Source organism: Triticum urartu, chromosome 7A (assembly GCF_056163025.1).
Source record: "Triticum urartu cultivar PI428250 chromosome 7A, HENAU_Tu73, whole genome shotgun sequence".
In the NCBI taxonomy this organism is placed as follows: domain Eukaryota; kingdom Viridiplantae; phylum Streptophyta; class Magnoliopsida; order Poales; family Poaceae; genus Triticum; species Triticum urartu.
The window spans coordinates 338340050-338364583 of NC_141879.1; the positions used below are offsets into that span (position 1 = coordinate 338340050).

Genomic DNA, 24534 nt, shown 5'->3' on the forward strand with positions numbered 1-24534 from the left:
CTTGCACGGGGTCATCACCCCGGCTTGTACAGGGGGTTACATGCAACTTCAGCAAGGCCATGTACAATAGGTGGCTGCCGGGCAGGGCCCGACAGCCTCTGCACCTTACGGGTAGAACTTACGGAGATGCTCAATATTCCATGAGTTTTTCAACTGTGTGCCATCTCCGGTCTCCAGACGGACCGCACCAGATCTGGTTACTCGTACCACTCGGTAAGGGCCTTCCCACTTCGGTGATAACTTGTTTGTACCCTTGGCGGACTGAACACGCCTAAGGACAAGGTCACCTTCCTCAAAACACCGGGCATGAACCCTGCGGCTATGATAGCGACGCATGGCTTGCTGGTAGCATGCAACACACGTAGCAGCCTAGAGACGGTTCTCCTCAAGTAGCACATCATCGTCACGCCGGTGCTGATCTTGTGCTACTTCATCGTAGGCAAGCACTCGAGGGGACCCGTAAATGAGTTCCATGGGGATAACTGCTTCTGCCCCGTAGACTAGGAAGAAGGGAGTCTGCTCAGTAGCTCGGTTAGGTGTCGTTCTGAGGGACCAGATTACTACTGACAGCTCCTCGATCCACTGCGTGTCGTGCTTCTGCAGCGTATCGAAAGTTCTTGTCTTGAGTCGACGAAGCACTACAGCATTCGCCCTCCCAGCTTGTCCATTGCTCCAGGGGTGTGCCACAGAAGCGAATGAGATTTTGCATCCGAGAGTGCGAACATATTACATGAAGGCGTGGCTCATGAACTGGGTGCCATTGTCTGTGATGATCCTTGCCGGAACTCCAAAACCACACACCAATTCTTTCAAGAACTTGATAGCTGACTGAGCAATTACCTTTCTCACAGCAGTCAGTTCCAGCCACTTTGTAAACTTGTCGATGGCAACGAAAAAGAATTCAAAGCCCCCGATTGCTCGGTGGAAGGGGCCGAGGACATCGAGCCCCCAGACCAAAAATGACCATGATAGAGGGATTGTCTTAAGGGCTTGGGCAGGCAGCTGTGTTGTCTTGGAATGGAGCTGACAGGCTTCACATTCCGTGATGAGCTCAACTACATCTTGGAGGGTTGTGGGCCAATAGAATCCTTGTCGGAATGCTTTCCCAACTAATGCCCTTTATCCAATGTGTGAGCCGCACATTCCTCTGTGAATCTCAGCCAACAGTTCCTTTCCATCCTCCTGGCAAACGCACTTCAATTTCACACCATTGGGCCTCCTTGTGTACGGAGTGCCATCGACAAACTGATACATACTGGCCCTCCGGGCTACTCTTTAAGCTTCATCATGATTGCTAGGGAGTTCTCCGGTTTGGAGGAAGCGGACAATGTGCCTTGCCCAAGTTGGAGCCTGAAGCTCGGCAACGAGGACTAGTGGCACCTCCTCGGCTGCGGGAGCACCAGCCTCGTTTGCGGGGTCCATAGGTCTGGTTGGAGGCGGTGGCCCGGCAGGCTGTGAGTTGTTTCCGGCAGGGTCTCTGCCGGGAGCGGATGGCTCTGCCGGGAGAGGCTTACCATAGTCTATCTTTCTCCTTTTCCGGGCCATTGTGGCTGGTGATACGAAGGGTTGAGAGAGATGGAGTACAAAAGTTCCTGGTTCCACAGGAAGCTTCTGCACAACACACTTTGACAGGTGATCAGCTATGCTGTTTTCCGCATGGGGTACGTGCTCTGTTTGCAACCCGTCAAAGTGCTCCTCCAATCTCCTTACTTCCTCAACGCATGCTTGCATCAATGGGCTTTGGTAATCTTTGTTGACTTGTCTCACTAGAATTTTCAGCTTCTTAATTCCCAATTCTGTTGCAATCCTATGCCCGGCAAGGAGCCCTTCATACTCTGCTGTATTGTTGGTGGCTTCTTCCCGGGCAAAGTGCATCTGGATGACGTACTTCTAGTGCTCCCCAGAGGGGGCAACAAGGAGCACACCAGCCCGGCACCTTGTAGGGAAAAAGCACCATCAAAATACATAATCCATTCTTGGGGTGATTCCTTGCTGAGGAGAGCTGTCTCTGTCCTTTCCTCATCAGGGGTTGGCGTCCATTCTGCAATAAACTCCAATGCCTCGCTTTGAATAGTTGAAGTGTCCTCAAACTTCAAACCAAAGCTAGGAAACTCCAAAGTCCATTCCACTATTCCGCCAGTTGCCTCAGGGTTTTGTAGTATCCTTTGCAACGGGAAACGAGCGACAACCGTGATCTCATGGGCTTGGAAGTAGTGGTGCAGTTTTCTTGAGGCCATAATAAGACCAAAGATCAACTTTTGCATGCCAGAGTACCTCGATCTAGCCCCCTGTAACAAGGAGCTGACGAAGTACACTGGGTGGTGCACCACTTTATTCCTTTCCGCATCCTTGGCATTGCTCTCATTGCCGTGCTCACCACTGTCCTGATGCTTTTCTGACTCTGCCTTGATCTGGCTACTTTCTACTTCATCCACCTCTCATTGTGCTACCAAAGCTGCACTGACCACTTGGTTGGTTGCCGCCAAGTATAGCAACAATGGTTCTTGGAGTTTGGGTGCAACGAAGGTATGCACAGATGATAGGTTAGCTTTCAATTCTTGCAGAGCTGCATATGCTTCCGGGGTCCACTTCATAGGTCCCGCTTTCTTCAAAACCTTGAAGAATGGTAGGGCACGCTCGACAGAGTTGGAGATGAATCTGCTCAACGTGGCAACGCATCGCGTCAAGTGCCTCACATCCTTAACTGTCCTTGGCACTTGGATCTGCTCAATGGCCTTGATCTTGTCGGGGTTGGATTCGATCCCCGATGGGACACGAAGAACCCAAGCAGCTTGCCGGAGGGAATACCAAACACACATTTCTCCAGATTAAGCTTCAGATTGATCTTGCACAAATTGGCAAATGTCTCTTCCAAATCCTGGATAAGGGTGGTCTTATCCTTGGTTTTGACCACAATATCATCCATATAGGCTTCTATATTTCTATGCAATTGTGGCTCAAAACCAATCTGGACTGCCCTTGCAAAAGTGGACCCGACACTCTTTAATCCGAACGGCATGCGGACAAAGTAGTACGTACCACATGGAGTGATGAATGATGTCTTCTCTTCATCTTCCTTAGACATGAAGATATGATGATATCCTGAGTATGCATCCAAAAAGGAGAGCAAATCACATCCCGAAGTAGAATCCACGATCTGGTCGATGCACGTCAAGGAAAATGGTCCTTCGGGCAAGCTTTGTTGAGGTCTGTGAAGTCAACGCAAAGCCTCCACTTCCCATTAGCTTTCTAGACCACTACTAGATTTGCGAACCATGTTGGATGCAACACTCTTCTGACCAAACCAGCTGCTTCCAACTTCTTGATCTCTTCTACAATGAACTGCTGCCTCTCCAAGGCCTACTTCTGTACTTTCTGCTTGACGGGTCGGGCATGTGGGCAGACAGCAAGGTGGTGCTCAATTACCTCCATGGGAACACCATGGATATTAGATGGTTGCCAAGCAAACACATTGATATTCGCCCGCAGGAAGGCAATGAGCGCGCTTTCCTATTTGTCATCGAGGGTGGAGCTGATAGTGAAAGTACCATCAACGCCAGCCAGCCCTGCCGGGACCTTCTTCACTTGGGGTGCAGCAACCTTGGATCTCTTGCTGTTGGAACACTCCGGCACGTCGTCAACGGGTGCCGTGCACTCGGAGGGGGACACGCTTCCCGGACTCCTTGCCGGAGGTCCTACAATCCCTCTTCTTTCCTTTGCTTTCCTTGGCGGGAACTGTCGCCGCCGCAGCCTCTGCTGCGACGGCATCCCGATACATCTCATCCACACAGATAATTGCATCCTTCTCATCTGACGGGATAGTGAGGACTCCCAATGGCCCATGCATTTTCAGGGTGTTGTAAGCATAGTGGGATGCTGCCATGAACTTGGCCAGGGCTGGTCGTCCAAGAATCGCATTGTACGGCAGGGGGAGATCAACCACATCAAACACAATCTTCTCAGTCCAAAAGTTCAGCTCTCCCCCAAACGTCACCAGTAACGTAATCTTCCCCTTAGGATGACTCCTGCCGGGGTTAACTCCTTGAAACGTGTCGGTGGGCTCTAGCTCCTCTTTTCCTATCTGAAGCTTGCTGATAACTTCTGGGGAAATCAGATTCAACCCGGACCCACCATCCACCAACATGTTTGTGACCTTGAGGTTGCAAATTGTTGGGGAGACCAACAACGGCAAACACCCTACCACCGTGGTGCGGCAAGGGTGATCCTCCTCATCAAAGATGATGGGCGTGCGGGACCACTTGAGCGGCTTCCGGGCCTCGGCGCTGGTTCCATAGCATTGACCTCCTGTGCCCATCGCTTGAGTTGGCGATGAGAGGTGTGCAAAGATGCACCTCCATCAATGCATAGGGCGTCAGTGGCCTTCTGAAATTCCTTCTCACTAGTTTCCTCTTCATCCCCTCCATCACCGAGATCATCACATGTCTCCTTCTCTTGGCCCCTGGAGGGCTTTCCTTAGCTCCGAAAGGGCTTGCCGGGGAGATTTGCTTCACCGCCTCGGCCCTTACGGCCAGCAGCATTCTAACCTTTCTCCTTATCACGCTTATCATATTCTGCCCTCTGGACAAGCTGCTCAACCTGATAACACTCCGGAAGGTCATGGCCTTTGGTTCGATGGATCTTGCAGTACGACCCATCACCTTTGCCAACTTTTTCCGTGGCAGCGGCCTCCTGACAGGCAGTGCACGCGGTAGCTTCCTTGCCGGGGCCCTCATCTCTGGCCTTCTTGCCGCTACTAGGTGTGCACGAACCTTGCATAGTCATCACTACCTTGTCTCTTGGCTTCTAACTACGCTTCTTGCCCTTCCTCTGACTGGTTGATTCATCCTCATCGTTTGAATCAACATTAATGCAATCTTCCTCTCCGGCCAGCTTCCTTCCTTCTTCCATCCAGACACATTTATCCACTAATGTATATAGTTCTTTCACAGTCTTGGGCAAACGTACGTTCATTTTGGAACGAATGTGGTGGTTGCGCATATTGGATTGGAAAGCCGCTATAACAGCTGTCAGATGGATATTTGGAATATTTCTATGAACTTTACTCAATCTCTACAAATACTTACGAAGGGTTTCTCCTTCCTTTTGCTGGGGAAGCTGCTGGTCGCTGGGCCCGCCAGGCTCTTGGTGGCCACCGGTGAAGGCACCGATGAACTCATGGCACAGGTCTGCCCATGACGAAATGGAGTTCTCTAGCAGGTGCATCAGCCAAGACCTCACATTGGACTTGAGGGCCAAAGGGAAGTAGTTGGCGAACACCTTGTCATCTCTTCCCCCGGCAGCCTGGACAGCGATGATGTAGATGCTCAGGAACTCTGCCGGGTTCAACCTCCCATCGTACTTCTCAGGTATATCTAGCTTGAACATACGAATGGACGGCCAACGGACTTGCCGCAGCTCCCGTGTAAAGGCAGGTCAGCCAACCTCGAAGGGTAGGCACCCGCCAACACCGAGTGCAAGCTCGTCGATGTTGAGGCCCTCGCACACGTCGCCCTGGCAGGGATAGTTGCTGCGCCGTTCGGCGACGATGCGCGTGTCCCCCCGTTGCCTATCTTCCGGGGTTCGACATTGGCCTGGACATGCTCGAGGTTTGGAAGAGGCCATCAAGACGTCGTCGGGGTCTTGATTCTGCTGCGTCCTCGCCGGCTGTCGTGGCGGGGACTAAATCAGGGGGACAGCCCCCCTTGTTCGGCTAGCGGTGTAGACGGTGGCTGTTGTTTGGGGAGGTTGCCGTGGGCAAGTTCGTCGGGAGCCCCCAGCTTCGGCGAAACCGAGCAGGCTCTGGATGGTGCCATGCAACTCATCCATCTGCTCAACTGCTGGTGGGAACCTCAGTAACATCTGAGCTCGCGCCATGGCCTCTGTGGCCGTGCTTGGCATGGATGTCAATGACGTCGACCGCATCGCCGCCTGGCTCTGGATGGTGCCAGAGGTGACGGCGACGGCGCCACGCCCACCATGCAGTGGGGCGACCACTCGGGCAGCAGGGGCGCGTAGCGGTGGTGCTCAAAGATCAGCGGCTCCGTTGAGCGCAGCGGCCTGGTTGGCTCATCCGGGAGGAGGCGTGTGCACCGCGGCCGCTTCCACGATGGGGGTGAACAGAGGGCGATGGTTCACCCTGGACCGAGCACCATTGCTGCGGCTGTGCTCATCAGCGAGAAAGGGGGCGCGGACGGAGTGACACCCTCGCCCGCACCTTGCAGAGCTTGACCGTCGAGACGCTGCTGATGCTGTTCTCCTTCGGTAGCTCTGGCACCCGTGTCGGCCGCGGGGGAGGCGGTGACGGTGCCACCCGCTCCAACCACCCCCCAGCAGTGTCCACGTCCTCATAGACTCCAGTGTCCCCCACGGCGTTGGAGGCCGCGGGAAGAAGAGCTTTCGAGGTGGATGGATGGGCCGAGGTGCCGGATTTCTTCTTGGGCGCCACGGTCGATGGTGATGTCGAGGATGGAAATGTCAATGAAGATGACGCGTGGCGTACACTTTCAGGTTCGCGCAAGCGCTCCCCCTACCTGGCGCGCCAAACATGTCACGGGATTTCCGCGGCCACCTATGGGACCGGGTGGCCCCTTATTGGTTCGGAAGGGGGACGACGTGTTGCACAAAGAGCAGACCAGCATACGGACGCGCGACAGAGAGCACACAATCAATTTACCCAGGTTTGGGCCACCGTGAAGCGTAAAACCCTACTCCTGCTTTAGTGGATTGATGGAAGAATGGATGTGGTGGTGCGTAGTACACTTGCCCGGCAAGGTTTGCCTGAGGCGACTACATGCATGTGGTGGCTTGGGGCTCTCAACTTTCCAACCTTCTAACCCCTCCTACGAATGCCATGGGCCTCCTTTTATAGATTAAGGGGTCACCACAATGGCAAAGTGGTCATTATCCACTGATATGATAGCAAATAGTGCTATCATACCTAACTCTGCGGGCTGACAGGGTGCATTAAATGCACTACTTAGTGTCACATCACTGGGCGCCCAGCAAGGCCTGCCGGGCTATCTTGCCAGCTCCGCTCCTGCTCTCTTGACACATCGCAGGACAAGTGTCATCTGTAGGCTTCTCTGTAGGAAATGGCTGCCATGTGGCGAATGGCTGCCACTTAATCATCTTGCGGCTTGACACCGCACTGATTGACGACGTGGGTCGTGCTTGAGTGGTTGTTGGGGCAGTTCTTCCCCCGCGAGCCCCGGCAGGCCCTGCCAGGGAGCTTTGGTTGCTTGCTTATGGTGGTGGCCTCGCCCTTGCCAGGCTCGCCTGCCCAGCAAGGGAGGCCCTTCTCTTGACGATATCTTGCTCCTTAGGCTCAATCCTTGTCCATCTGAGCTGCATGTTGGCTCTTGAAATCTCTTGGTTCTGCAATATCTGACTTAAGCCGGTGCTACAATCTTGATCTTGTGACTGTGCACGATTGGTCAACAAACCCAGGGTTTCTAGCACCGACAGCTAGGTTGAGAGGGCAAACACAGAAGTGTTGTGAGGACTCAAGACAAGAACATTTGATAGGATGCACACGTGTGGAAGAGCCTGGATCAACGAGTTGCCATTGGTTCTTTGGTAACTCAGGACGACACCAAGTCGAGCCACTGGCGAGACACCCTTCTTCTCAGTCTATGGTGAAGAAGCGGTGCTCCCCACAGAACTCACATACGGGTCACCTCGAGTGCAAGCTTTCGAAGAAGCTGGGCAAGTGCAAATGCGGCATGACAATGCCGTGCTCCTCAAGGAAGATCGTCTCTGGGCTGCTGTGCGTGCTGCATGCTACGAACAAGCTTTGCGTCGCTACCATAGCCACAAAGTGCATGCCCGAAGCCTTGAGGAAGGTGACCTTGTTCTTCATCGGATTTAGTCCACGAAGGGATCAAACAAGTTGACACCAAAGTGGGAAGGCACTTATCGAGTAGAACAAGTCACCAGATGTGGTGCGGTCCGTATAGAGAACGAAGATGGCACTCAGTTGCGTAACTCACGGAATATTGAGCAAGTTCGCATACGTCACGGAATATCGAGTAGCACAAGTCACGGAATATCGAGTAGCTCAAAGGGGGTTTGCTTGCTTGGCACTTTTGAAGATAATATAGCTCTTCATCGGTGTCACCGATCTCGACGTCGGAACAACGTCTACCGGGAAGAAACAAACACCGACAAGGAAACAGGAACAACATTCAATTCAATGCAATGCACATCCAAATGTAAGTCATGGAATGTTAAGGTACTGAATTGACCTAATGCAATAGCAAGCCATTTTAAATGAAGTGGAATTTGAATAAGATCTAATTCCAACTCCAAATGCTAATTCATAAATTTCCCTAATCATGATTTGTCCGAGTTGGTGATGTTAACCTACTCAAACATGGCATACATAGATTCTTCATATTTTTCTGATAATTTTTCATATATAATTTATTTTCATTGGAGTTACGGTTTATTTTCTACGATTTTTCAAAGTTTTAACTATTTTCTAGAAATTCCAAAATCATTTTTGATTTACGAAAATCCAGAAGAGCTAATATGACGTCAACACTGCGTTGGCATGGCATCAGCAGTCAACTGAGGCATTCCGGGTCAAATCAGACTAGTGGGGCCCACTGGTTAGTGACCCAGTGCCACTTAGTATCACAGACAGGTGGGTCCACAGTCAAATCTGACATGTGGGTCCTAGATGTCAGCTTCCCTGTCGGTGCAACAAACACCTATGTTTGCCGCCCGGACTCACGCACATGCATGATGTCGTTTATACAGCAAGTACCAATGCATGACACAAGATAAGCTAGAGGAACCGCTCTTCTTAAGATCAAGGAGAGCATTAAGAAGATCAAGTTAACAGAAGATCACCTCAAGAAGGCCTCCCATGCCGGGCAGGAGAGCCCAGTAGGGTCGAGTCTGCACCCGAGGGACAAGATCAAATCTCCCCAACAAGGCTTTTGGGACATCAAACGCAGAGCCCAACAAGCTCCAACCCGGCAGGCCTCCGCCAAGACACCACCACTCCACCTCATCACGCGTCGCTCACTAATCAATATTGTGCCAAGCTCTCGAGTGGCTGGGTGGATCCAATCAGGCACGTGGCAACATGCTGGAGTAGAGATTAGCTTTATTGGCACCCATCCAGATGGTGTGTCATGCTAATAAGGAGAAGATGGATAAACGACACAGCAGGCTTGTCGGGCTTCAACCTGAGCATGACACCTTGCAGGTGCATTTAATGCACTTTTTCCTAACTGCCAGACTTAGGTATGATAGCACGGTAGCTATCTAATCATACCAAAATGACTGTTTTGCCACTGTGCTCGCCCCTTCATCTATAAAAGGAGGCCCGAGGCAACCTAGCAAAGGGTTCAAACTTTAGATCCCCCCACACTCGATGCACGCGTTTCTCTTCCCGAGGTACCTTTGCCGGGCTTGAGCTCATCGTGTCTTTGTGTTCCTCCAATCCACCATAGCAGGAGTAGGATTTTACCCTGCAAAGCGACCCGAACCTGGGTAAAAGAGAGTTTTCCATTCCCACGCTGCCCTACCATTTCTGCTCTTTGTGCAATGTGACCGTCCCCTTGCCGAACCACAAAGGTCACCCCCACCCCATAGGTGACCGTGCTTCCATGCCTACATCTTTGGTGCGCCAGGTAGGGCGCGTCTCTTGTGCGAACCTGTCAGGACCCCGATTCCAAGTCACATCGATCTAGCCGGTAACACCTCATATCACTTTGCGGCCTCACGCACGGTATTCCCACGGGTGTCGCCTTACCATGGCCCGGGACCGTTTGCGCCTTTTGGCTCACGTATATGATAGTGTCGCTAGCATCCATATGATAGAGAACCCAGGCCGACATGGCTAGTCGTGAACCCAAAGCGGCACTAACCTATGGGGACAGGCATACATGAATCACATCGAGCATGTCGGTCAGCAGCATGTGAATCCGGGCTGTAGCACTGGGCTAACAGGACTCCGGGAACCCGGGCTGTAGCAGGCTAGGCAGGACTCCGGATGTCACCGCGTGACATTTCCCCGAAGGGACATACACAGGAACGAAGTGAAACACATGCCGGCCAATCAAGTGTCTTGAGCAGTAGTGCTGGGCTAACAGGACTCCGGTGAACCGGGCTGTAGCGGACTACTATGGCTCATGGAAGCACTAGACTACATTTCCCCATAAGAGAGGCTGCCAAGGATTAACAACTAGATTGTCGGATCCCACACATACCAAGCATTTCAATCATACACACAATATGCTCGATATGTGTAAATACAACATGGCATCACAACATAACTCTATGACTCAAGTATTTATTCATTAGGCTCTGAGGAGCGAGATATTACACACATGGGTCTCATGACCCATCATTCAGAGCATACAAATCAAAGAACATGCGGAAGCTTAACATGTCTGGGTACAGACATCTACAAATGAAAAAGGCTGAGAAGCCTGACTATCTACCAGATACTGCCAAGGGCACAAGATCGTAGCTGAGGTATCAAGCTAAACTTCGAAGTCCACACGGAACTACTAGCGAAACTAACGTCTCTCTGCAAAACATAAAATAGGCAAACGTGAGTACAAATGTACCCAGCAAGACCTACATCAGAACTATCTACGTATGCATCAGTATCAATAAAGGGGGTGGTGGAGTTTAACTACAGCAAGCCAGCTTTGACTCAGTGGCTAACTTGAACTACGACTGCAAGCAACTCTTTTGAGGTGGCGCACACGAGTCCACATATTCACCATTCAATACACCACTATGGATCCGCTCCCGTCTCCCTACGAGAAGGCCATCCATAGCACTCACACTTATCTTGCGAGTTTTAAAGTATCCACTTTCACTTGTCTATGAACTGTTATAGGCAACCCAGAAGTCCTTTACCGCGGACACGGCTATTCGAATAGATCATTATAACCATGCAGGGGTGTACTCCTTCACACACGCTCTCGCCACTTACCACCATGTACACGTCGTGTATCTCGGCAACCTTCAAGCGGAAGCCTGGCGAGGGAGTCTGCCACGACCTGACTAACCAGACAAGTCTCTAGTCCAGGTTTATCGCCTATTCGGGTTCCATCCGCGAGGAGATCCGGCCGGAGTTTCGCTCACAGCCCCAAACGATGTGTGCAGGGTTCCTGAGACACCAAACGGGCGCCCGGTACACCATGCCACGGTGTATCTATTGCATCATAGCCCTCCACTAGGGTCAGCGCTACCCACGGCCGCGAACACATATCCTACAAACACCAGAAACTAGTTGCAACTCCTGGACAGAGGGCAAGGGTAGTTAATAAGTCGAGAGGGTCCATTGGTTTCGGGCCCAATGCGTGGTAGTAGCTGTTCATGGATCACAAACACAGAACTCAGTTCCTGAGAACGGTTTCAATGAGACAACCCACCATGTACTCCTACATGGCCTCTCACCGCTACCTTTACCAAATCGTGTTCATACACTTAGCTCACACACAGTAGGACATGTTCATCACCCTTCCAATTCATTCCCGATGAATCAGACCTGACTCAACTCTAAGCAGTAGCAGACATGCCAAACAAGCATGAATGTGTAGGCACATCAGGGCTCAAACAACTCCTACTCATGCTAGTGGGTTTCATCTATTTACTGTGGAATGACAGGTCATGTAGAGGATATGTGGTTCAACTACCGCAGCAAGTAACAGATGAATCGTTGTTGTCCTAATGCAGTAAAAGAGAGAAGGAGCGAGAGAGTGGGATTGTATCAGAACGAACAAGGGGATTTTTGCTTGCCTGGCACTTCTGAAGATGATATAGCTCTTCATCGGTGTCATCGATCACGTCGTCGGAAACATCGTCTACTAAGAGGGAACAACCACCGACAAACACAAAAGGAACCACAATCAATGCAATGCACATTCATATGAATGATATGTCATATTAAAGTACTGAATTGACCTAGTGCAATAGTTAGTCATATTCATTGAAGTGGAATTCAAACCCATAGCAAATTCCAACTCCAAAACTAATTACCATTTATTTCATAATCATGAATTGTCCTATTCAGTGAGGTTAACTTGTTCAAACATGCATGAAAATGCCATAAATAGATTCTTTGGATTTTTCTGATAATTTTTCATATATAAACTATTTCATTTGGAGTTACGGTTTAATTTCTATGAATTTTAGAAGTTTTGGATATTTTCTGGAAACAATAAATCATTTAAGATTTATTTAAATTCCAGAAAGGAATCATTACGTCAGCATGACCTCACAGTGATGTCAGCAGGTCAACGGCTCGGTCCAGGTCGAACCTGGACGGTGGGGCCCGCATGTTAGTGTCACATGGCTAATCCTATTTTAGTTAAACCTAAACTAGGTAATTAGCAGGGGTTGGCCCCACATGTCAATGACCCAGGGGAGGTCAAACCCCTGGTCAACAGGCCTAACACACCGGTGGCTCATCGCCGGCGACAACACGCATGCCCTCAGGCGACCAAAAGGATGGTGGAGGGGCTCTGCATGGAGCTGGGCGTGCGCCGCATCCAGGGAAGCACACGAGAGGGGCCGGGGTGGCTGGAGTCGACCGCACCGACGAGCGGAGCAGCGCCGGAGTACGGACGTCGATGGACTCGACACCGCAAGGCATGGCAGGAGCAACGGGTGGTTGCTACGGCCCCGTGGTGACGCGCTATCGCGGTGATGCGCTCGGTTTTGAGCTCCGGTGTAGGTGGCCACGGCGGCGAGGAGCTCAGGCGGCGGCGCGTGCGGGCAGGCGAGGTGTGTCAGCTACGGCTCGCAGTAGAGAAAACAGAGAGGGGGGTTCGGGTCAGGAGCTCACGGCGGGGAAGATGAACAGGTCAGCTGGCCGGGGGGTGGCCGAACGGTGTCGTGGCGTTGCCAGCGATCTCGAACGGCCGAGGAGGAAGACGGCGGCATTGGGGACGAAGCAGAGCTCCTGGCGCCGCTTGACCCTGTGGAGAGGATGAAGACGTCGTGGCAGAGCTCGGGGACAGCTCAGAGAGGCGAGGGAGAGGCGGCGGCTATGGCAACGATGAGCGGCGGCGATGAGCTCCGCTCGGTGGGGGGGGGGAGAGGGAGCCAGAGGAGGGGGAGAAGGCACGGGAGAGGGAGAGAGCTCGAGGGAGAGTGAGAGAGGGTCTAGGGGTCGCGTGGAGTCGAGGAGGGGCTTCGAGGCGTCCGGTGAGGCATGCGAGCAGGGAGGAGGCGTGGTGCCTCGTGCGCACGTGCGCTGTCCCGCCTCTGCCTACTGGCAGAGGTTAGGTATGACTGGCACCAGGCCAGTGGGCTGGGCTGTCCACTGGGCCGGCCAGGTAAGCCCAGGTAAAACTCTCTCTCTTCTCTGTTTTCTATTTTCTTTTCTGCAATTTGTTTTGGGTTTAGTTTTAACACCAAACCATTTTATAAAATCCTAAAAATAATTATGTGGCTAGAACTAAAATATACAAAACCACATAAAATTTTCTAGAATTATTGGACATATATTAATTATATAAAGAATATATATCCAATGCAAATAGTTATTGAATTAATTCAAAGGCCCAAAATAAATATTTCTGAGACTCCAAAAATATTGATTTGAGTTTTACCTCTTGCCAATATTTTTATAGCTTGACATGAACATTTTCTTGGGTTTATTTGAAACAATTTTTAATGTTGATCATTTTTGTAAAAGACTTCTGAGGCTTCCCACTTTCCCCAATTCAACTTTCATAAATATATACATGATGCATGAATGCTTGTGCAACTAGTTACAACCAATTCTAGGGCTGTGACAGAACCTGAGTCAACAACCAGCGCATCAATCTTCATCACCCTCTCCTCCGCCGATGGCTCCCAAGAAGAAGAGCGGCGTGGCGGCGCAACCTTCTACTTCAAAATCCTAACCGCCCGCAGTCACGAGCGCCGCGAGCACCACTGTCGGTGCAACAAACCCTGGGTCTGTTGACCAACCGTGCACATGCACACGATCAAGATTGAATCACCAGCTTAAGACAGAGATTGAAGAACCAAGAGATTAGAAGAACCAACATGCAGCTCAGATGGATCAGGATTGAGCCTAAGGAGCAAGATATCAGCAAGAGAAGGGCCTCCCTTGTCGGGCAGGTGAGCCCGACAAGGGGCGAGGCCAACACCATAAGCAAAGCAACCAAGGCTCCCCGGCAGAGCCTGCTGGGGCTCGCGGGGGCAGAACCGCCTCACCGACCACTCAAACATGACTCACGTTGTCAATCAGTGCGGTGTCAAGCCACAAGATGATTAAGTGTCAGACATTCGCCACATGGCAGCCATTTCCTACAGAGAAGCCCACAGATGACACCCGTCCTGCGACGTGTCAAGAGAGCAGGAGTGGAGCTGGCAAGATAGCCTGGCAGGCCTTGCCGGGTGCCTAGTGATATGACACTAAGTAGTGCATTTAATGCACCCTGTCAGTCCACAGAGTTAGGTATGATAGCACTATTTGCTATCATATTAGTGGATAATGACCACTTTGCCACTGTGGTGACCCCTTAATCTATAAAAGGAGGCCCATGGCACTCGTAGGGGGGGGGGTTAGAAGGTTGGGAAGTTGACTACCCAAGGCACAACATACACGTAGTCGCCGCAGGCAAACCTTGCCGGGCAAGTGTACTACGCACCACCACATTCATTCTTCCATCAATCCACTAATGCAGGAGTAGGGTCTTATGCCTCGCGGCGGCCCGAACCTGGGTAAATCGATTGTGTGCTGTCTGCCGCGCGGCCATACGCTGGTCTGCTCTTTGTGCGACGCAACTTCCCCCTGCCAAACCAACAAGGGGCCACCCGGTCCCATAGGTGGCCGCGGAAATCTTGTGACATCTTTGGTGTGCTAGGTAGGGGGAGCACTTGCACGAACCTAAAGGTATACGCCGCGCGTCCTCTTCATCTACATTTTCATCCTTGATGGCGCCATCGACCATGGCGCCCAAGAAGAAATCTGGCACCGCAGCCCATCCATCCACCTCAAAGGCCCCTCCACCCGCGGCCTCTAGCACTGTGGGCGATGCGGGAGCTCGCAAGGACGTGGACACCGCTGGGGGGCATGGTTGGAGCAGGTGGCACCGTCACCACCTCCCCCACGGCCAACACGGGGGCTAGAGCTACCGGAGGAGAAAAACATCAACAACGTCTCGACGGTCAAGCTCTACAAGGTGCGGGTGAGGGGTCACTCCGTACGCGCCCCCTCTTCTCGCTGATAAGCACAACCGCAGCAATGGTTTTTGGTCCGCAGCGAGCCGTCGCCCTCCGGTCGCCCCCATCACGGGAGCGGCCATGGCGCATGCGCCTCCTCCCGGATGAGCCAACCATGCCGCTACGCTCAACGGAGCCGCTGCTCGGGTGGTCGCCCCACCACAGCTTGGGCGCGGCGCCGTCGCCACCACCACTGGCACCATCTGGAGCCAGGCGACGGTGCGGTCGACGTCATCAACATCCATGCCAAGCACGGCCACGAAGGCCATGGCGCGAGCTCAGTTGTTACTGAGGTTCCCGCCAGCAGCTGATACGTCTCCAACTTATCTATAATTTTTGATTGCTCCATGCTATATTATCTACTGTTTTGGACTATATTGGGCTTTATTTTCCACTATTATATTATTTTTGGGACTAACCTATTAACCGGAGGCCCAGCCCAAAATTGCTTTTTTTGCCTATTTCAGTGTTTCGAAGAAACGGAATATCAAACGGAGTCCAAACGGAATAAAATCTTCGGGAACGTGATTTTCTCACTGAACGTGATCCAGGAGACTTGGACCCTGCTCCAATGAACAAAAGAGGCGGTCACGAGGATGGGGGGCGCCCCCCCTAGGGCGCACCCCCCTGCCTTGTGGCCCCCTCGTTACTCCTCCGGTGTACTTCTTCCTCCTATATATACACACGTTCCCCCAAACGATCAGAGGAGTAGCCAAAAACCTAATTCCACCGCCACAACTTTCTGTATCCACGAGATCCCATCTTGGGGCCTGTTCCGGAGCTCCGCCGGAAGAGGGCCGTCATCACGGAGGGCTTCTACATCATCATAGCATCTCCGATGAAGTGTGAGTAGTTTACCTCCGACCTTCGGGTCCATAGTTAGTAGCTTGATGGATTCTTCTCTCTCTTTGAATCTCAATACAAAGTTCTCCCCCTCTCCTGTGGAGATCTATTCGATGTAATCTTCTTTTTGTGGTGTGTTTGTTGAGACCGATGAATTGTGGGTTTATGATCAAGTCTATCTATGAATAATATTTGAATCTTCTCTGGATTCTTTTATGTATGATTGGTTATCTTTGCAAGTCTCTTCGAATTATCCGTTTGGCCAACTAGATTGGTAGTTCTTGCCATGGGAGAAGTGCTTAGCTTTGGGTTCGATCTTGTGGTGTCCTTACCCAGTGACAGAAGGGGCAGCAAGGCACGTATTGCATCGTTGCCATCGAGGATAACAAGATGGGGTTTATTTCATATTGCATGAATTTATCTCTCTACATCATGTCATCTTGCTTAAGGCGTTACTCTGTTTTTAACTTAATACTGTAGATGCATGCTGGATAGCGGTTGATGAGTGGAGTAATAGTAGTAGATCCAGAATCGTTCCGATCTACTTGTCACGGACGTGATGCCTATATACATGATCATGCCTAGATATTCTCATAACTATGCTCAATTCTGTCAATTGCTCAACAGTAATTTGTTCACCCACCGTAGAATACTTATGCTCTTGAGAGAAGCCACTAGTGAAACCTATGGCCCCCGGGTCTATTCTCATCATATCAATCTCCATCACTTTAATCTTGCTTTGCTTTTTTACTTTGCCTTTACTTTTTACTTTGAATCTTTATACCAAAATACCAAAAATATTATATCTATCAGATCTCACTCTCGTAAGTGACCGTGAAGGGATTGACAACCCCTAATCGCGTTGGTTGCGAGTTGCTATCGCTTTGTGCAGGTACGAGGGACTTGAGCGTGGCCTCCTACTGGATTGATACCTTGGTTGTCAAAAACTGAGGGAAATACTTATGCTACTCTGCTGCATCATCCCTTCCTCTTCGGGGATAACCAACGCAAGCTCAATACGTAGCAAGAAGGATTTCTGGCGGCGTTGCCGGGGAGTCTATGCAAAAAGTCAACATACCAAGTACCCATCACAATCCCTATCTCTTGCATTACATTATCTGCCATTTGCCTCTCGTTTTCCTCTCCCCCAATTCACCCTTGCCGTTTTATTCACCCTCTCTCTCTATCCTCCCTCTCTATTTGCCTCTTTTTGCCCGCTTGCTTTTTGTTTGCTGGTGTGTTAGATTGCTTGTTTGTCGCGATGACTCAAGATACTACCAAATTGTGTGACTTCACCAATACCAATAATAATGATTTCCTTAGCACTCCGATTGCTCCTCTTACCGATGCTGAATCTTGTGAAATTAATACTGCTTTGTTGAATCTTGTTATGAAATATCAATTCACCGGCCTTCCTAGTGAAGACGCCGCTACTCATCTGAATAGCTTCGTTGATTTATGTGATATGCAAAAGAAAAAAGATGTCAATAATGATGTCGTTAAATTGAATCTATTTCCTTTTTCGCTTAGAGATCATGCTAAAGCTTGGTTTTCGTCTTTGCCTAAAAATAGTATTGATTCATGGAACAAGTGCAAATATGCTTTTATCTCTAAGTATTTTCCTCCTGCTAAGATCATCTCTCTTAGAAATGATATTATGAACTTTAAACAACTTGATCATGAACATGTTGCACAAGCTTGGGAGAGAATGAAATTAATGATACGTAATTTCCCTACTCATGGTTTGAATTTGTGGATGATCATACAAAACTTTTATGCCGGATTGAATTTTGCTTCTAGAAATCTTTTAGATTCGGCCGCGGGAGGCACTTTTATGGAAATCACTTTAGGAGATGCTACTAAACTCCTAGATAATATTATGGTTAATTATTCTCAATGGCATACTGAAAGATCTTCTAATAAAAAGGTGCATGCGATAGAAGAAATTAATGTGTTGAGTGGAAAGATGGATGAACATATGAAATTATTTGCTACTAAGAGTGTTTCTTCTGATCCTAATGATATGCCTTTGTCTACTTTGATTGAGAATAACAATGAATCTATGGATGTGAATTTTGTTGGTAGGAATAATTTTGGTAACAACGCTTATAGAGGGAATTTTAATCCTAGGCCATATTCTAGTAATTCTTCTAATAATTATGGGAATTCCTACAACAACTCTTATGGAAATTATAATAAGATGCCCTCTGAATTTGAGAATAGTGTTAAAGAATTCATGAATTCACAAAAGAATTTTAATGCTTTGCTTGAGGAGAAATTGCTTAAAGTTGATGATTTGGCTAGAAACGTTGATAGAATTTCTCTTGAGGTTGATTCTTTAAAGCTTAGATCTATTCCTCCTAAGCATGATATCAATGAGTCTCTCAAAGCCATGAGAATTTCCATTGATGAGTGCGAGGAAAGGACCGCTAGGGTGCGTGCTTCCAAAGATGCCTTTATTAAAGCGTGTTCCTCCAATTCCTATGAAAATCAAGATGAAGATCTAAAAGTTATTGATGTGTCCCCTATTAAATCTTTGTTTTGCAATATGAATCTTGATGAAACTGAATGTGATCTTCCTTTACCTAGAAGGCGTTCTAAAAATTCGGAGTATTTAGATCTTAATGATGAAATTGATGAAAGTGGGATTGAAAGAAATAAAAATCTAGATGTTGCTAAACCCACTATATTGGATTTCAAGGAATTTAATTATGAAAGTTGTTCTTTAATTGATTGTATTTCCTTGTTGCAATCCGTGCTAAATTCTCCACATGCTTATAGTCAAAATAAAGCCTTCACCGAACATATTGTTGATGCCTTGATGATATCTTATGAAGAAAAACTTGAGTTGAAAGTTTCTATCCCTAGAAAACTCTATGATGAGTGGGAACCAACTATTAAAATTAAAATTAAAGATCATGAGTTTTATGCTTTGTGTGACTTGGGTGCTAGTGTTTCTACTATTCCCAAGACTTTGTGTGATTTGCTAGATTTCCGCGATTTTGATGATTGCTCTCTAAACTTGCATCTTGCGGATTCCACTATTAAGAAACCTATGGGAACGATTAATGATGTTCTTATTGTTGCAAATAGGAATTATGTGCCCGTAGATTTCATTGTTCTTGATATAGATTGCAATCCTTCTTGCCCTATTATTCTTGGTAGACCTTTCCTTAGAACGGTTGGTGCGATTATTGATATGAAGGAAGGGAATATTAGATTTCAATTTCCATTAAAAAAGGGCATGGAACACTTTCCAAGAAAGAAAATAAAATTACCATATGAAACTATCATGAGAGCCACTTATGGATTTCCTACCAAAGATGGCAATACCTAGATCTATCCTCACTTTTATGCCTAGCTAGGGGCGTTAAAAGATAGCGCTTGTTGGGAGGCAACCCAATTTTATTTTTATTCCTTCCCTTTTGCTCCTGCTTAGTAATAAATAAATTATCTAGCCTCTGTTTTGGTTGTGTTTTTGTGTGTTAATTAGTGTTTGTGCCAAGTAGAACCGTTGGGAAGACTTGGGGAAAGTCTTGTTGAACTTGCTATAAAAAACAGAAACTTTAGCGCTCATGAGAACTGATGTAATTTTTATTTTAAGAGTGATATTTAGTTAATTCTTTTTGAAGATGGTAAATAGATATATTCCTCACGTCAATAAATTTATTTTAGAATTTTTGGGGTTCCAGATCTTGCGCTAGCTACAGATTACTACAGACTGTTCTGTTTTTGACAGATTCTGTTTTTCGTGTGTTGTTTGCTTATTTTGATGAATCTATGGCTAGTAAAATAGTTTATAATCCATAGAGAAGTTGTAATACAGTAGGTTTAACACCAATATAAATAAATAATGAGTTTATTACAGTACCTTGAAGTGGTCTTTTGTTTTCTTTCGCTAACGGAGCTCACGAGTTTTCTATTTTGAGTTTTGTGTTGTGAAGTTTTCAAGTTTTGGGTGAATTCTTTTGATGGATCATGGAACAAGGAGTGGCAAGAGCCTAAGCTTGGGTATGCCCATGGCACCCCCAAGATAATCCAAGAACAACCAAAATTCAAAGCTTGGGGATGCCCCGGAAGGCATCCCCTCTTTCGTCCACTTCCATCGATAATTTACTTGGAGCTATATTTTTATTCACCAACATGATATGTGTTTTGCTTGGAGCGTCTTGTATTATTTGTGTATTTATGTCTTAGTATACCACAATCATCCTTGCTGTACACACCTTTTGAGAGAGCCATACATGAATTAAAATTTGATAAGAATACTCTATGTGCTTCACTTATATCTTTTGAGCTAGATAATTTTGCTCTATGTGCTTCACTTAGATATTTTAGAGCACGGTGGTGGATTTGTTTTAAAGAAACTATTGATCTCTCATGCTTCACTTAAATTATTTTGAGAGTCTCTTGATAGCATGGTAATTTGCTTAATAATAATATGCTTGGTATTCAAGATTTGTGAAACTTTCTTTTGAGTGTGTTGAATACTAAGAAAAGATTGAAGCATGATAATTGTTTTGAGATATGGAGGTGATAATATTAAAGTCATGCTAGTTGAGTAGTTGTGAATTTAAAGAATACTTGTGTTAAAGTTTGTGATTCCCGTAGCATGCACGTATGGTGAACCGTTATGTGACGAAGTCGGAGCATGATTTATTTATTGATTGTCTTCCTTATGAGTGGCAGTCGGGGACGAGCGATGGTCTTTTCCTACCAATCTATCCCCCTAGGAGCATGCGTGTAATACTTTGCTTTGATAACTTCTAGATTTTTGCAATAAGTATATGTGTTCTTTATGACTAATGTTGAGTCCATGGATTATACGCACTCTCACCCTTCCACATTTGCTAGCCTCTCTAATACCGCACACCTTTCGCCGATATCATACACCTACCATATACCTTCCTCAAAACAGCCACCATACCTACCTATTATGGCATTTCCATAGCCATTCCGAGGTCTATTTCCATGCAACTTTCCACCATCTAGTTCATCATGACACATTCATCATTGTCATATTGCTTAGCATGATCATGTAGTTGACATAGTATTTGTGGCAAATCCATCATTCATAATTTTTTCATACTTGCCACTCTTGATTCATTGCATATCCCGGTACACCGCCGGAGGCATCCATATAGAGTCATACTTTGTTTTAGAATCGAGTTGTAATCATTGAGTTGTAAATAAATAAAAGTGTGATGATCATCATTCAATAGAGCATTGTCCCAAATAAAAAAAATAAAAAAGAGAAAGGCCAAAGAAAAAAAGAAGGCCCAAAAAAAGGGGCAATGCTACTATCCTTTTTGCCACACTTGTGCTTCAAAGTAGAACCATGATATAGCGAGTCTCATATATTGTGCTTCAAAGTAGCACCATGTTCTTCATATAGAGTCTCATATGTTGTCACTTTCATATACTAGTGGGAATTTTTCATTATAGAACTTGGCTTGTATATTCCAATGATGGGCTTCCTCAAAATTGCCCTAGGTCTTCGTGAGCAAGCAAGTTGGATGCACACCCACTTAGTTTCTTTTGTTGAGCTTTCATACATTTATAGCTCTAGTGCATCCATTGCATGGCAATCCCTACTCACTCACATTGATATCTATTGATGGGCATTTCCATAGCCCATTGATACGCCTAGTTGATGTGAGACTATCTTCCCCTCCTTTTGTCTTCTCCACAACCACCCTTCTATTCCACCTATAGTGCTATATCCATGGCTCACGCTCATGTATTGCGTGAAGATTGAAAAAGTTTTGAAAAAGTTTGAGTATGAAACAATTGCTTGGCTTGTCATCGGGGTTGTGCATGATTTAAATACTTTGTGTGGTGAAGATGGAGCATAGCCAGACTATATGATTTTGTAGGGATAACTTTCTTTGGCCATGTTATTTTGAGAAGACATAATTGCTTTGTTAGTATGCTTGAAGTATTATTATTTTTATGTCAATATAAACTTTTGTCTTGAATCTTTCTAATCTGAATATTCATACCACAATTAAGAAGATTTGCATTGAAATTATGCCAAGTAGCACTCCACATCAAAAATTCTCTTTTTATCATTTACCTACTCGAGGACGAGCAGGAATTAATCTTGGGGATGCCTGATACGTCTCCAACGTATCTATAATTTTTGATTGCTCCATGCTATATTATCTACTATTTTGGACTATATTGGGCTTTATTTTCCACTTTTATATTATTTTTGGGACTAACCTATTAACCGGAGGCCCAGCCCAGAATTGTTGTTTTTTTGCCTATTTCAGTGTTTCGAAGAAACGGAATATCAAACGGAGTCCAAACGGAATAAAATCTTCGGGAATGTGATTTTCTCACCGAACGTGATCCAGGAGACTTGGACCCTGCTCCAAGGAACAAGAGAGGCGGTCACGAGGGTGGGGGGCACCCCCCCTAGGGCGCGCCCCCCTGCCTTGTGGGCCCCTCGTTGCTCCTCCGGCGTACTTCTTCCTCCTATATGTACACACGTACCCCCAAACAATCAGAGGAGGAGCCAAAAACCTAATTCCACCGCTGCAACTTTCTATATCCATGAGATTCCATCTTGGGGCCTGTTCCGGAGCTCCACCGGAAGAGGGTCGTCATCATGGAGGGCTTCTACATCATCATAGCCTCTCCGATGAAGTGTGAGTAGTTTACCTCAGACCTTTGGGTCCATAGTTAGTAGCTAGATGGCTTCTTCTCTCTCTTTGAATCTCAATACAAAGTTCTCCCCCTCTCTTGTGGAGATCTATTCGATGTAATCTTCTTTTTGCGGTGTGTTTGTTGAGACCGATGAATTGTGGTGATCAAGTCTATCTATGAATAATATTTGAATCTTCTCTAAATTCTTTTATGTATGATTGGTTATCTTTGCAAGTCTCTTCGAATTATCCGTTTGGTTTGGCCAACTAGATTGATAGTTCTTTCCATGGGAGAAGTTCTTAGCTTTGGGTTCGATCTTGCGGTGTCCTTACCCAGTGACAGAAGGGACAGCAAGGCACGTATTGCATCGTTGCCATCGAGGATAACAAGATAGGGTTTATTTCATATTGCATGAATTTATCTCTCTACATCATGTCATCTTGCTTAAGGCGTTACTCTGTTTTTAACTTAATACTCTAGATGCATGTTGGATAACAGTCGATGAGTGGAGTAATAGTAGTAGATGCAGAATCGTTTCGATCTACTTGTCACGGACGTGATGCCTATATACATGATCATTCCTAGATATTCTCATAACTATGCTCAATTCTGTCAATTGCTCAACAGTAATTTGTTCACCCACCGTACAATACTTATGCTCTTGAGAGAAGCCACTAGTGAAACCTATGGCCCCTGGGTCTATTCTCATCATATCAATCTCCATCACTTTAATCTTGCTTTGCTTTTTTACTTTGCCTTTACTTTTTACTTTGAATATTTATACCAAAATACCAAAAATATTATATCTATCAGATCTCACTCTCGTAAGTGATCGTGAAGGGATTGACAACCCCTAATCGCGTTGGTTGCGAGTTGCTATCGCTTTGTGCAGGTACGAGGGACTTGAGCGTGGCCTCCTACTAGATTGATACCTTGGTTCTCAAAACTGAGGGAAATACTTACGCTACTCTGCTGCATCATCCCTTCCTCTTCGGGGAAAACCAACGCAAGCTCAAGATGTAGCAGCAGCCGAGTAGATGGATGAGTGGCGTGCCACCATCCAGAGCCTGCTCAGTTTCCCTGAAGCTGGGGGCTCACGACGAGCTTTCCCACGGCAACCTCCCCAAGCAACAGCCACCGCCCGCGCCGCTAGTCGTACGAAGTGGCCATCCCCACAGTTCAGTCCCCGCCACAACAGCCGGCGAGGACGCGGCAGAATCAAGACCCCGACGACGTCTCGATGGCCTGTTCTGACCCTCGAGCACCTCCAGGCCAACGTCGAACCCCGGAAGATAGGCAACGGGGGGACACACGAGTCATCGCTGAACGACGCTGCAACGATCCCCGCCAGACCGACGAGTGCGACAGCCTCGATGTCGCTGAGCCTGCACTCGATGTTGGCCGGTGCCTACTGTAAGTTCATCTAGTGCCCCATAGTGATTTTGGTGTATTGAAGACTTATAGGTTAAGGGACTAATGTGTTTGTGAGTGTACACATGACTATAAGTCTATGAGGAGTTTGATATTTATAGAGAAAGTCGACCCCTAAAAATGAATGTCTTCAACTAAAGACATTGGATTTCTAAAGACGTTGAAAGTGAAGAAATTGGTGTGACCATGAAGACTTGATATTCATGCGAGGAACATGAAGTGTGAAGACTTTTGTTTTCGTAGTTTCATTTTCTCTTTCTTGAGTCACAGGAAACACCGTACTGTTAAAGGGGGTCGAGGTAAAACTAAGGAAAAGTTTCCAAGTGATGCTCAACTCAAAATCCTACACCTACCAATCCCTTTGAGTGAAGCCATTGGAAATCTCATACAGTTCAATCAATT

General features: G+C 47.4%; 1 protein-coding gene across 1 annotated transcript; it reads right to left on the reverse strand.

Moving 5' to 3' along the window:
• Window positions 1–3637: 3637 nt before the first annotated feature.
• On the reverse strand, window positions 3638–4144 carry LOC147959540 (uncharacterized). The gene has a single exon (XM_087532707.1). The coding sequence runs from the start codon at window positions 4142–4144 to the stop codon at window positions 3638–3640; it is 507 nt and encodes a 168-aa protein (XP_087388833.1).
• Window positions 4145–24534: the final 20390 nt, after the last annotated feature.

Bases quoted from the DNA above. Each gene is read 5' to 3' on its own strand.
- LOC147959540 (XM_087532707.1), bottom strand. From the start codon at position 4,144: ATGTTGGTGGATGGTGGGTCCGGGTTGAATCTGATTTCCCCAGAAGTT.